The sequence below is a fragment of the Amphiprion ocellaris genome, chromosome 1 (genome assembly GCF_022539595.1).
Source record: "Amphiprion ocellaris isolate individual 3 ecotype Okinawa chromosome 1, ASM2253959v1, whole genome shotgun sequence".
NCBI lineage: Eukaryota > Metazoa > Chordata > Actinopteri > Pomacentridae > Amphiprion > Amphiprion ocellaris.
In genome coordinates, this window is record NC_072766.1 from 32,990,106 (window position 1) to 33,003,868 (window position 13,763).

At 38.0% G+C, this 13,763-nt stretch overlaps 1 protein-coding gene across 1 annotated transcript; it reads right to left on the minus strand.

The window, feature by feature from the left end:
• Positions 1 to 239: 239 nt before the first annotated feature.
• On the minus strand, positions 240 to 13,039 carry stard5 (StAR-related lipid transfer (START) domain containing 5). The gene is made up of 6 exons (XM_023264138.3): positions 12,494 to 13,039; positions 10,376 to 10,425; positions 9,800 to 9,932; positions 9,184 to 9,301; positions 5,824 to 5,917; positions 240 to 3,464 (listed from the first exon to the last, which is right to left on the minus strand). Exons 1-6 carry the CDS (start codon positions 12,581 to 12,583, stop codon positions 3,314 to 3,316), a joined length of 636 nt encoding a protein of 211 aa, XP_023119906.1. The 5' UTR covers positions 12,584 to 13,039; the 3' UTR covers positions 240 to 3,313.
• Positions 13,040 to 13,763: the final 724 nt, after the last annotated feature.

The following is a 13,763-nucleotide window of genomic DNA, read 5'->3' on the forward strand; positions in this document are numbered from 1 at the left end:
CCTTTAGTGTCATGTGACCCTTGTTTTTTTATTGATGTCTCCAGGGAATCTAGCATCATTTCCTTTAACCTGAGACATACTGTAAGATGTTTGGTGACAAGCCAAATCTGACTATTGGAATTTTGATCACAAGAGGGCAGAAGGGATAATGACAAAACTTAATAGCAGGTGTAAATGCAGACAGTTAACAACAGATTACCCAGAAAATAGAATCAGAAACTATTAATACTAGGTGAAAATGGGGTTCATTCAATACTATTTATACAGCTCCAATTCACAACATCTCATCTCAGGGCACTTCGCATAGTAAGGTGAAGAGCATACAATAACACATTAGAGAGAAACCCAACAAATCCAAATGGGTCAAGAAGTTAAAAAAGTAATGTAGTATTTACGTACATGAATGCAAAAAACTAAGTGCTTTGCTGGTTTTTATTCACTTAGTATTTCTTCTACATTGTGCATGTTTTTCTCTCCTTTAGCAGCGACCTGTACGTACACTGAGGCAAAGTCACATTAACAAATAAAGTCCCATCTCCATTTTAACAACACACACATAAAAATGTCTTTAGATCCACATGTAAGCAATGACATACCAAGCACATGTTGGAACTTGAAAATGGTGGAATGCATTTAAGGTCGTTCATTACAATCACTGTCTACACACTGTGAGGTAAAACATGTTCCAGGTAATGTGGTAAAATGTTTTCAAAGGAATCTTGATACTCCTCAAAATACTAGGTAAAAAATAACAGCCTATTGTGTATGGCTCACCATGAGAGGAAAGGCTCCAGAGAAAGTGGGTACACTATTAGTTCACTACACAAAGCGAATCAATCACCAAACTTTTCATGGTTTAAATCATCTTCAAACTCTTACATGCTCATTTCATACAGAGGGAGTTCTTAAGAAAGTGCTGACGTTGTCCAAGCACTATACCTAAAGTAATTAATTCAATGAGAAAATCCAAAAGTTGTCATTAAGTAGCTGTCCACTTCAAAGCTAATGATGAAGGAATGAAGGGAAGGCTTGTATAATTAAGATGCCAAAAAAAAGAGGGAGCCTGAGTGTATAAAGAGTAAATTGAGTACATTTGCGTGTCTAGTCTTTTCGAAATACATGAAAAAGATTATGACAGTTATGAAATAACCTGCATTTGTGTATGTACTCCCCTCCAAAAGTATTTGAACAGTGAGGCCAATCCCTTTATTTTTGCTGAAAACATTTGGGTTTGACATCAAACCATGAATATGAGGCAATATCTGTACAAACAGAAGGTACTAACTTCTAAGTTGTGTATCAGACCCAGAAGTAAATACTTGGAAATAAAAGCTGAAATGTTGATCTCTTCTCATAGTCATCGTTTGATGTCAAACCCAAATGTTTTAAGTCTACAGCAAAAATAACTGTTCCAGTGTTGTTGGAGGGGAGTGTATATTATATATAAGAGTTATAAGTAACATTGTTACAATTCCAACTTTTATATAGTTTCAAATTAAATAAATAAAAACAGACAGGATTTTGGATTTGTTGTTTAAGTGCTCTAAGCTTTGATTTTAGTTTGTAAGTAAGACAAATTTTAAACCTGAAAATGTGTCGTACCTTTAAAAAAACTAGACAACATGATTTAAATGGTCAGTGTAGGGAGACTTCTGTTCAGTTATCACTGTACTTATGTCTTCAGGACTTAAAAACTACCTGCCCTAAAACAGCTCATATGTAAGTCTGCACTACACAAGCTCAACTACAGCTCTGCTCAAACACTGTAAAGCTACTCTATGAAGCACAGTTGCAAGCTGTATTATTGGAGTAAGAAGACGGATGACACAGTAAGCCCTTCCCTCAACATTTAAGCGATGGACCTGACATTACTCCCTTTGTCACCAGTACCATTATACATATAATGCATTTTGCAGTTCTTTTGTTAGCCTTGGTGTATTTCCTTTTGTATATCTTAGATCCAATAAACACACTTTAAATAATTCTTTAAAAAAAAAAAAAAACTGTCTCTTCTGACATTATTTTCCTACATTAAGACACTTCACAGTGTGCTTAACAATCATTTCTTTTTTTTTTTAAAACAAATCTTTCTCTTTTGTTCTCTGTCTGCCAATATAATTGACATATGTACAAAGAAACTGCTGACAATTATGCATTAGAACAGATTTGTTTTGACGGAGGAACATCTATGGTAGTGAACTTGTATAATACCAGCCTATTATTATTATTATTAGATTCTTTTACATCCTAAATTATTTTATTTGATACAAGCAGTTCACCACAATAGCTCTATCAACTTACTGAATCATGAATATGATTGGTATTTCCCCATGTTAGATGGGATTTATTTCCCCTACATTGAATCCCTTATTTAAAAAATGACCCAGTAATAGCTGGACTGGATAATTAGCCAGGTGCCGATCAGTTTTGTGAGCCCAGTTAGCCAGAAAACAGAAAAAACACTAGTTACAAATACATAAGTATGTATATAGGGAAAAAGAAAGGCAAATGTTCAACTTAAATCATGCCATGTAAAAAGGGGAAGACACATTTCTGCTTTGTAAAGCAGTACTACACAAGCCTTACTCAATAGATATTCTTTTACGAAGAAAAAAAATGCCACTGTTAAAAAAAAAAATTCACCTTTGGCATCCCATCTGTGCTTTAGTGTTTTAGTGTAGCTACATTTTAGAGGCAGGTATTCATGGTTTACAGGTGACCAGAAATCCACAAAACTATGTCATTTCAAGCACAATACAAAAAACTAAATATGAGGTATGAGTCAGTACAAACCAGCAATCTGATACCAGCACAGGGTCAATAAGGTCCATGCAACATGCATGTTTACAGTACACAGTGAATTATGCAGTCAGAAGAGTAAACATCTGGTGCCACAATTATCTGGTAGAAAGTATTATGTACCTGTAGCACATCTACAAATATATTTTACATCTATTTGCTATAATTTAAGATTAGAGGAACTAAACTGATCCCACAGATGGGAATGTAAAGGGAGTTTCACTTTAAAAATTTGTCAAATGTAAGCCCTTGTTCTCAAGGGAGAACTTTCCAGATATGAGTGCTCACTGTTAAAGACTTACTAGACTCCTCCTGCAGTAACACAGGAATTAAGGAATGTACATTACATAACATAAAGTGTGGACTAGATCCACTTGAATTGGATATTTGGCATCTTAGATAATCTCAGAGCGCTGACTGTTGTTGGACTTGACTGTTTAAAACGGAATGAACATCTGGTGGCCTGAGTGGTCAGTGGGCCTCAGGCTTGAGGAGGAATTCTCAACGCTTGGTGTCAAAGGTCTTTGAGGGATTTCACCGACTTGGCCAAGTTGCTGTAGAACTCAGTCATGCTGGAGGGGAAGAACGAGTCGACCACTGAGCGAGGGAGGAAGCCACCCAAGTCTGTCTGGAAGAAACTGAACACCTGGGTTTTGTTGGGCTCTCTGGAAATGTTGGGGGAAAAAACAAATTTTACTACAGAAAAACAGAAGCTAAAGTAGTACACAGTCCTCATATATAATCATTCCCCATTGACAGTAGGTACATTCCCGCTGACACTGGGACACCACTCCTACTGCTGTCTACACAACACTTTGATTTAGTGAATCCTGAAATCACCACTAGGAAACCACTTTATAATATCAGCATAACAAGGGCTGATCTTTACCTCACTGAGCAAAATTGTGCTACAGAAACCTCCTACCTCACCCATGAGTCATGTAAACCATTTGCCACTGCACCACAGTCACACCTGATACCTCTGTGCTCCCGCTACAATTCTCCCTCCTTTGCAGTGTTTGCTCCATCTGCAAATTATGTTTACTATCAATAAGACATATAGCCACATTTTTTCAAAAGACAGGCAAACATTTGTAGAAGATAAACTGTAAAACAATGAAATCAAGGACAATGGGGAAGAGGGGTAAAACAAGGGAGAATCGTGTGAAAAATGGGGGAGGTTGATATAACATTACACCTATTTTCCTCTGGCAGAGTAGCTGGCTGTATGTCAGATGAACTTAAATGCTCACTAGGACAGCATTCTTTCATCTATGTAATATCGCAAAAATCAGGAATCTTCTGTCTCAGAATGACATTGAGAAACTAGTCAATGCATATATAACTTGGCTGGACTATTGTAATTCTTTATTGTCAGGATGTCCCAGTAATTCTCTTAAAAACCTCCAGCTGGTACAAAATGTAAATGTAAAAAAGTTCTGACAGGAACCAGTAACAGAGATCCTATTTTTCCCATACTACCCTCTCTTCATTGGCTCCCTGTGAAATCCAGGATAGAATTTAAAATCCTGCTTCTCACACATAAAACTCTTAATGACCAAGCTCCACTTTATCTTAAAGACCTTTTGTACCATATCATCCTTACAAAGCACTTTGCTCTCAGACTGCAGGTTTACTTGTGGTTCCCAGAGTTTCCAGTGGAAGAATGGGAGGCAGATCCTTCAGTTATCAGCTCCTCTGTTGTGGAATCAGCTCCCAGTTTGGGTTCAGGAGGCAGACATCTCTACTTTTAAGATTAGGCTTAAAACTTTCCTATTTGATAAAGCTTATAGTTAGGGCTGTTCAGGATCACCTGAGCTGTCCCTCAGTTATGCTGCTATAGGTTTAGACTGCTGGGGGATTCCCATGATGCACTGGTCTCCTCTCCTCTCCTCTCCTCTCCGTTACATATCACCACTACATATCATTAACTCTGTTTTCCCCTGAGGTCCTGTGTTTGTTCTCTCTGCAAGTGTCTCTGGAGCTACACATCTCTGATCTGTAGCCACTGTCCTCGCCGACCTTGATAAGGTCCATTGTTATGTTTGTATTGTTTGTCCTTTATCTGCTCTTTCTCTGCTATCCCCACCCCCTCATCCCCACTCTCACCCCAACCCTTAGAGGCAGATGGCTGCCTTCCCTGAGTCTGGTTCTGTCGGAAGTCTATTTTCCCCCTTTTTTTTGGTTCCTTCTCACTGTCGACGACTGCTTGCTTATAGAGAATCCAAAGGCAAATGTGGACTGTTGGCTTCTCTGTTCTTTGTTTAAAATTAATAAAATCTTCACCTTAAAGGGCCATGGCTCCCTTCCATCACAAAGCAGGTGTAAGGGTAAGGTGTATTCCAAGTATTTGGACCACTAAATTAATATTTTGATACCACCACAATGACTGAATATTCAGATATTCGGGTCCAGCCCTACAAGCTAGCATACTCCGACTCATCATTACTGCTATTTCCTGAGGTCAAACTTGGAGAGAACTCAAAGCAGTAAACACTGACACCTGCTTTGACACAAGAGAGGACCGGGGGCTTTGCTTAATTTGTGAGGCAATACCCAACTTTAATAGGGAGCAAATAGGGTCATCAAACAAACAGCCACTGGCTATACCAGAGGGGAACATGGCAAACACATCAAACAGGCCTGGTGATCACAGCTACCCAGTCTTTTGATGGTACACATAGCTGTTTTAAAGGAGGGAGGACTGTAGTGCGAGCACTGGGATATCAGGTGTGACTTTGGCAATGATTTATATGGCTCATGACTCAAGTAGACCTCTCAGTAGAATTTTGCTCAGGGCCCCAGGTAGGAAAAGAGACCAGCTCTGGAACAAGTTAACCAGTCCCTGGTGTACTGATATTTTAAAGCAAGTGGTTGCCTAGCGATGATTTTAAGCTTTACAATAGTTTGAAAATAAGTGGTATGAGGACAGTGGTAGGGATGTTGATCTGAAATGTTTCCCTTATTCTCCCATCTCAGTGTTGATGGCTATAGTTTAGTGTGTCTTGTTGTCAGTGTTCTCACCCTGAGATGGGGACACAGATGCAACCACATGGATGGTTGAATCCTCTCACGTAGCCAGACTGGGGAGGACATCCGGGGTGACTCACATTGGTAGCTGTTTGACGTCACACACACACACACACAAAAAAAAAACACAAACATGCATATTTGTCTTCATTATATTTATCTTGGGAGGGGCTGCATTTCCGTCTGTAGAACTGCGCTTCTTAACCATGTGAGTCCAGAAATGAAAGTAACAGCCTTTTGAGAAATACACTTAACTAGTTTTTTGCTGAGGATTAGATAGGATGATCCATACTGCTCTCATATCTATCCATTCAATATGAAGCTACAGCAAAATGAAGCTAACCATCTCTTAGCTGTGATTCTAAACTGAATAGGTAGATAAATTAGTGTCCTGAGTTTCTCATTTAGCTCTCTGCAACAAAGTGGGTAAGTATTTCAAAAATGCCTATTTTTTTTTTTTTACTTTAGACACCATTACAGGTGGTCTACGTTTCCTAAAGGGGTTCTCTGTGAATTCACTTGGTGGAACCAAAGGAGACGTTTAGTTGGGATCACACACATATTCAAGGTATATCTATAACCCAGGTCTTTATTTCCAGTTTTGGCCATCATTTCTTTCAGTTACTGTACTGTATTAAATTAAATGCCGAGATCTGGAAGGACAAAGACAAGAGTGCAAAATCCAATGGGGCAAGAAACCGAAGTAGTCCTACAAGAAGTCAGGTTGTACACAAGCCAATAGTTTATCCAGATTATCTCAACCTGCCAGGAAGTGATATGGAATATTTTCTTTTTCCCGGACAGCCTATCATCCCTATTTAAATATTTATAATCTAAATAAAAGCTGTTAAATAAACAGTTAGCATTCCTACTGAATTCATTGCTCCACAGCCAAATATCACAATGATATTTCCCTCATGTGGTTATATGGTTTTAAAATATACAGCTCATCAGGGCTGTTACTTTGGATTCTGACATAACCCCATACAATGTGATCCAGTGGTCAATAACAATCAACTTTTACAGAAACCAGTATATTGTGTGGATATGTAATATCACCTCTTTTGGAATTAGTCTACATTTCCTTGATCAAGTTGCCATGTTAAGTATAACGTGGGGGCATATATCTTCAGTTTTAATTTCTGAATAATTAAAATGTTAGATTTTCATGCTTTCTAACAAATAATTACTTGTAGGTAGGGGTGTGCTGACACGCCAAGTGTCACACCTCCCTCCCTCTATGAGTCTTTTACAATGTGGCAACTATACTGTACAATTTTGAAAACTATCGGTGAAATCCCGACATTATTTTCTTGGTTTTCATGATAGACAAAAAAAATTGATAACGATATTGACCGATATTACATTTTTATGCCAATATCAGGCTGATAATTTCGATGGACCAATACTATCAGACATCCCTAATAAAAACCCACCTTCTAAATGCTTTGCAGTCGACCATTTTCAGATTTGGTATACAGTATTATTTTAGGTATTTAGAGCCTTGTTTCTTTCACACTGACTGTACACTGTTCACCCTTTGTAAATACAAATCGTTCACGATGGCTGTTGCTATTCATGTAACTGCTAATTTGCTGCAGTAACTGCCATTAATTTAACTGTCCAAATCTTAAATTTTTTGTTATTTGTATCTCAATGCTGTTCTTTTGTAGCCGTTTAAGAAAACTAAATACAGGTAAGCAGAACTGATGACAAAACTTACTGAAATAAAAGCTGAGTTGTAATATAACAGATTATCTTTTCAATGAGCCTTTATGCTAGAGGGACAGGGCAGCAACCTCTAAAACCAGCGACTGCTAGCTGCTACCTCATCCTTGACAACTCTTGCATCAATCAGTAAAAAACAGTGCTGCATAGGTCTGACACTGAGGACGCACTACAAGCCTTTACTGGGCCAACTGGAGCCATGATTCCACCAAAATCTTTTTGGAGCAATGCAGAAAAGCACAACAATATTAACCAGCAATAAGCCAATGCCACTCCAGCAGAGCACCAGTAGGTGGAAGGCAAGTGATGTACAATGTAGAATGAAAAACTAACGATTTAGATTATATTAAAAACACACAGTAGGAACACAGCGCTACGAGTTCACTTGTCCCCTTTCAGTACTGAGATTCAAATATTTAATTTGTTTTTGTGCACCATTATTTTTATTGCACACTCAATCCTCCTCTGCATTGACAATACCTGTGTCACACAAATTTCAGGAGAGAGGGAATCTTTAGGGAATTTTTTTTTCAAGCAGCTCGCTGCTGCAGGGTCGAAAGGGTTCAAAATACCCCAAAAGTGTTCGGTTGTATTATGACAGGAAGTCATCAAACACACTACACTTCACACTCACGGTCTTGACAACATAACACTTAACCAAACTAACTAGGCTGCCTAAACCACAAAACACAATAAATCACAAAACCTAATAACACTGTGACACTAACATAAAGCACAATAATGAGATTTAAACCCCCTTCACCCTAAACTCCCATGGTGCATTGCAGCACAACAGTTCAGTCATACTGACCGGCTCTGCAATCGCTACGTTATTTTAATTATTTTTGTGGTAAAATAAGGATTTTTTTGCCTAAAAAATGAAAACAATTTAAAAAAAAATCTAAAAAAAAAAACCAAACAATAAAAACATATTAAAAGAATATTTAATCAAAATAAAATGTGTAGGCGTACAGCTCTGGGATCTGATTTTTCTTTTTCAAAAGAACCAAAGTAACTATGACCTAGCTGATTTGTCATTTTGGCATTGTGCGTTGGGTCATTTTCATGCTGAGATATTCATCTTCTACCATGCATATGCAAACTGAGAATCATCTTGACAGCCAGTATTCTGATATATTCACAGGCATTCATGGTGCATCTATAAATGTCTCCATAACACTTTTGGCGCTAATGCAGTCCCATATCATCACACCTTCATCTCTGTGCTTCACTATTGGAATGCATTCGATGTGGTAGTCCTTGACGTGTTCACGCCAAACATGCTGGACCACATCGGAATCAAACAAAATTATCTTTGTCACATCTGAACACTAATCAGCAGGGTTCTTCTCATATTCTTTAGCAAATTCATCTTGCAGTTCTGTGCTGAAGTAAGCAATGTTGTTATTCTTGGATGCTGTCAATATATACAACCTTGGGTATATTCAAAAAACCTGCTCAGGCCTGTAATGTATCCTCAGTGTAGGAAAATCAAACAGCCTTGGACCCAGATCCCTCCTTGAAGTTAAAGTAGTTCAACCCTTACAGCAAGTCACAGTGAACCTTAGAAAGTACAGAAGAAACAAGTACAAGAAGTAGAGGAGACAAAAGCAAGTCATTACGCACCATTTGATGAAATGGTGCCATCTTCGTATTGCTTAACTAAAATAACATCTACAAAGTCTCGTGGAGCTATGATACCCATAGCTGCTGAGGGCGTGACTGTTCGGCAGATAGAGATGTCCTGTGCAAAAATGGGAGACAAGGGATGTACTCAACAACTGAGCTGAACAAAGAAAAAGGAAAAAATGGATATAACCTCTGGTTTCTCGTATATGCATTTAAAGCTGCATCAGATAAGCTCTTGATATTAAAGTAATTTGATCAATTATACCAAAGTAATCAAATTCCAGATTTTGATAATGCCGACATGAGAAGTCAAATCAAAATGTCGACTGTATCTTCTTCAAATGACCTTTTGCCTTTGGTCTTTCAATAGTGTGCCTTGGTATGAAGCCTCATTGTAAACTTCAATAAAACCTATTATATATAGAATTTGCTGACATGAAATAAAATGATATCAAGGTTGCCATTTTACGGCGTCAACATTAAAAAAACCCTGGGTGCAGCTTTAAATTTAATTAATTTTGGCAATCTTTTTGGGAAACAAAGGAATGTAAGAAAAACTGTATGACAGGTGCATGAAGTAAACACACAGACACACTGTATAATCACAACACACCTCTGTGATTTGTTCCAGAAGTTCAAACTTTTTGACGTTGTTGTCCCATTTAACTCGGAGCCCATTGGGTGCCGGTTTCAGACATTCCCACACTTTCTCAGGACTGCCAACGATGATCCCCTCACCCTTGTAACTGTCAAGTGAATCAGACAACAGTATGCAGTCAGGAGAGGAAATTATGCAACGTTGCTGTGGATTGGATTCATATATTCTACAAGATAACAATTTAACCCATGCCCACAGATAAATAGTCCATCGACTCTGCATCCTATGTTTAAAGTCATGAAAAAAACCCACACATCCGGTTACTAACACCGATTGGTCCACTATGAAATCACACTTGCCTTAGATTTAATAATAATAAAATCATTTATTTCTAAAAGAATATAATGTGGTGGAAATTAAGTTTTCTTTATTGGCAAGTATTGAAGTTTTCCTCACCATTACCCTTATCCTTGTGTTTACCTTGCATAAGTGTTTTTCTGAAATTTGCTATTTCCTATTTCATCATTGTTTTCAAAAGTTCATGAAATCAAAACTAAATGAGAAAGAAAAAGAGAAGTTGCGATTTCTTACACATTCCCAGGGAACTCAGACGAGGGACGCCATGACACAATCACATCGTTCTGTCAAAGGAAAGAGTGAATTTACAGAAACCAGCATCTGTGTTTTTGTTATGAATAAACAAGTACATGTCGTTCTCTTTGACACATTACATATTTCAAACGAGCCAAAAAATATGTTCCTCCAGCCGTATTTGAGGAGTAAGTGTATCACAAAGGTAACTATCAGTTACACCATGCTCACAGTCGGCTGCCACTGAGAACCAGAAGCTGGCTTCTATCCAGAGCCTTAGCAGCATGTCCAGAATTGGCACTAGATGGTCCTTGACTGCACTTAACTTGCCAGCAAGTTAAGCATCTTAAATTAGTTTAGTGTTGATTAGCAGCTGCATGAGGCTGTAAGAGTTCTGATTTCAAAAAAAACTTTGTAGTAACATCTACAGGGGGTCCTCGACTTACGTCAGAGTTCAGTTCCTACAGATTGATGTAAGTCGATTTTCACCATGAGTTGGAACGCCGGAGAAAATGTAAACAAAGCCGTTATGTGATCACGGTATTGATCAGTTCTTCTTAAAAGACATGAATTGAATACCAATGACTTTCATGCATGTGTGAGTCATTTTACAAGAAGATAAAAGAATATGTTCCACTGTTTTTACAACTTGACCGATGTTCGTCAGTGTTCCGCCCTGTTCTGAGTGTTTTATTAAATCTAATTTCACTTCCATCGTGTGTTGCCCTTAAGGTAGAATTATCGATGTACGTTTATTTTGAAAAATCCATTATTTTGAAGTTGTCTGCGCTGACAGTCAGTGGTCAGAATGTTGTGGCTGATTGGTGTATATTAACATGCAGTGGTATTAATATATTTTGAAAAGTTAAATATACTGTACAATGTTATAAATAAACAACTGTTTAAAATAACCATGAACAACACCACAAATATATGAATCTTGAAGAACAATAAGGGTTAAATACGTGATTTGTACATGCATATCTGCCAGCATTTGCTGCTGATGTCTATTTAAATTTGACATTGTATATGTATACAGCGCTGATTGTGAATTAAGAAATCCTGACAACGTGAAAAAGAGAAAATTACAAAAATTACAGAGAGGAACAGTGGTCAAGTGCACACACTCATCAACCATCACCAAAAGGCATTCAGTGGTATATTTACAATGGTAAATTACTACTGGGATAATATTAACAGATGCTGTCTTAGCCCACCATATGCCACCAAAACAGCACCAGAGCAACTGTGCAATACTTCTACTAGCCTCTGGAACTCTACTGGATAGATGAATCCTTGCTCTTCCAAAAAATATTCTTTCATTTGGTGTTTTGCTCACCACTATTAGTTCAAAGTCTCCCAGGTGTTCTACTCTGTTGCTATCTGGTAACTATGAAAGCCATAGCATTTGATTTACATAATTTTCCTTCCCATCAAACCCACTGATAGGGGCACTGTCACCCTGGAAGAGACCACTTCTATCAGGATAGGAATGGTTCATAACAGGATAAAGGTGATCACTAAGAACTACTTTGAAATGTAGAGATCTGAAGAACTGGACCCAGACCACGCCAGCTAATCTCAATGGATCCAATGGATGTAGTGGTCAAGATAGAGTTTAGGTTTTTCTTTTCATTTTTTTCACCCATCTGCACATCAAAGCAAAGTAAAAATAAGAGAAGGCGTGCAAAAATGCAAAATGGAATGCCTCAACAATGATATATTCAAATTTTTGAAAAAATTAAAGCATTGACACCTTAATAAGAATTAATGAAAAGATTAATAAGATATAAAGAGAAGACACTAGATAAAAGTAAGGTTGTAAAAATGGTCGTTAGGAGGAGGTTTAGAACAAGTTACTGATTCTGTGAGCTTCCTGCAGAGTTTGGACCAATGACAAATCTAAGCAAAAAAGTAAACATTGGTTTTATAGCATGCCTAGTAATGGGATGTTCGAAAACAGAGATTTGAGCCTCAAGTTTCGTTCAGATTCAAACGCTGTCCTGACAGGTAGGCTACCTATGAAGGCCACATCATCAGATACCAGAGAGCAGCATCAGGGAACATGCAATATTTCCTACAATTTCACAGCAGACAACAATGACAGTACACATTTACCGATTTCTTGCAGACTTTCCACCCAGACTCGTCTCTCTTGTAGCTTAGCAAGCAGTCAGCCACTTCCTTCGCTTTATGTTCGTGATCCATAACAATGAACGTCAGCACAAGTTATGTTTGCGATCCTGACTCACTTTGCAGACTGACTGACGCTACAGCGGTTCAATTCAGTTACCTCTTAATTTAACAGAGAATCAGTCACACTGACACTTGCTTCCGTCAGTCAGAGCAGCAAGCAAAAAGTAAGTAGACAAGAAGAGCAGAGCTGCTCCGGTGAGCACGAACTTCCGCTGCCAAGCTAGCCGTTAGCCCAAATGAATGAACCGCATCGTCCCCTCAGAGGCAGCTAGCCGTGGAGCGAGCTAACGTTCTGTTCACGGAGAGCAGCATCCAGCACTCTGTGGACGAGGCTCAGCGCCGACACTACGACCTCATAAGGCCGCTACTGGCCCCACCAGCCTCGCTTAAAGCGTTTAAGTCCGAAATACAGTCTGATTTAGTCCCTGAGGCACGAGTCCAGCGTTTCCTGAGGTAAACGTCATCCAGAAAAACACAACGTCCGCTCATGCCTTTCAAATGAAAAGCCCTTTTCTTTAACGTACGCGGGTCGTTGCAGAATTGGATGACACTTTTTATATCAAATTTCATCAAATTTCAAATAATCCATGTATAAAATATTTAAACATGCAGTTGTTGTGTAAATTTACTTGTCCTGAGACCAAATTTAGAAAAAAAATAGGAGAAAATAATGTTTGAAAATATTTTTTTTAAAAAAACACTTGAAATTAAATTTAAATCTTCTTTTTTGGTATTTTTTTTTATTGATGTCTCTTGTAATTCTGGGAACATTTTTTAAATTAACATAATATTTTAAATAATTGTTAAGCATGGAACGTGCGTCTCACATGTTAGCGTAACCTTTTTAGCTGATAGAAGAAGAAGAAAACAGTGAATCACATGATATGCTGGAATTAACATCATCAAATAGCTGTCCAAAAGAATGGGTCGAGCAAAGAGATGTCCTCTCTTCTATTTTTTATATATTCATAACATTGTCTTAATTGAATATCCCACTCCACCTCATGCAAACCTCATGCATATTATCAGGAGAAGACAACTTCTTTTTACTGTTTTCTTTACTTTATTACATCAGTAAGTTTGTCCTCTTGGTCAGCAGTAACAGCTAGCTAAATATCCAGATTCTACTCCTGAGAAAAAGCTAACATTATCATGAATTAGCAACCCTGTTACTGTGATTAGAGTAGGATTA

What these genes read in the sequence shown, in the direction of transcription:
- stard5 (XM_023264138.3), bottom strand. Translation starts at nt 12,583, where the DNA reads ATGGATCACGAACATAAAGCGAAGGAAGTGGCTGACTGCTTGCTAAGC. An exon ending in TCTGAGTTCCCTGGGAATGT is followed by an intron (nt 9,933 to 10,375) that starts GTAAGAAATCGC and finishes TTCACTTGACAG; the next exon opens with TTACAAGGGTGAGGGGATCA. An exon ending in TGGCACCATTTCATCAAATG is followed by an intron (nt 5,918 to 9,183) that starts GTGCGTAATGAC and finishes GACGTCAAACAG; the next exon opens with CTACCAATGTGAGTCACCCC.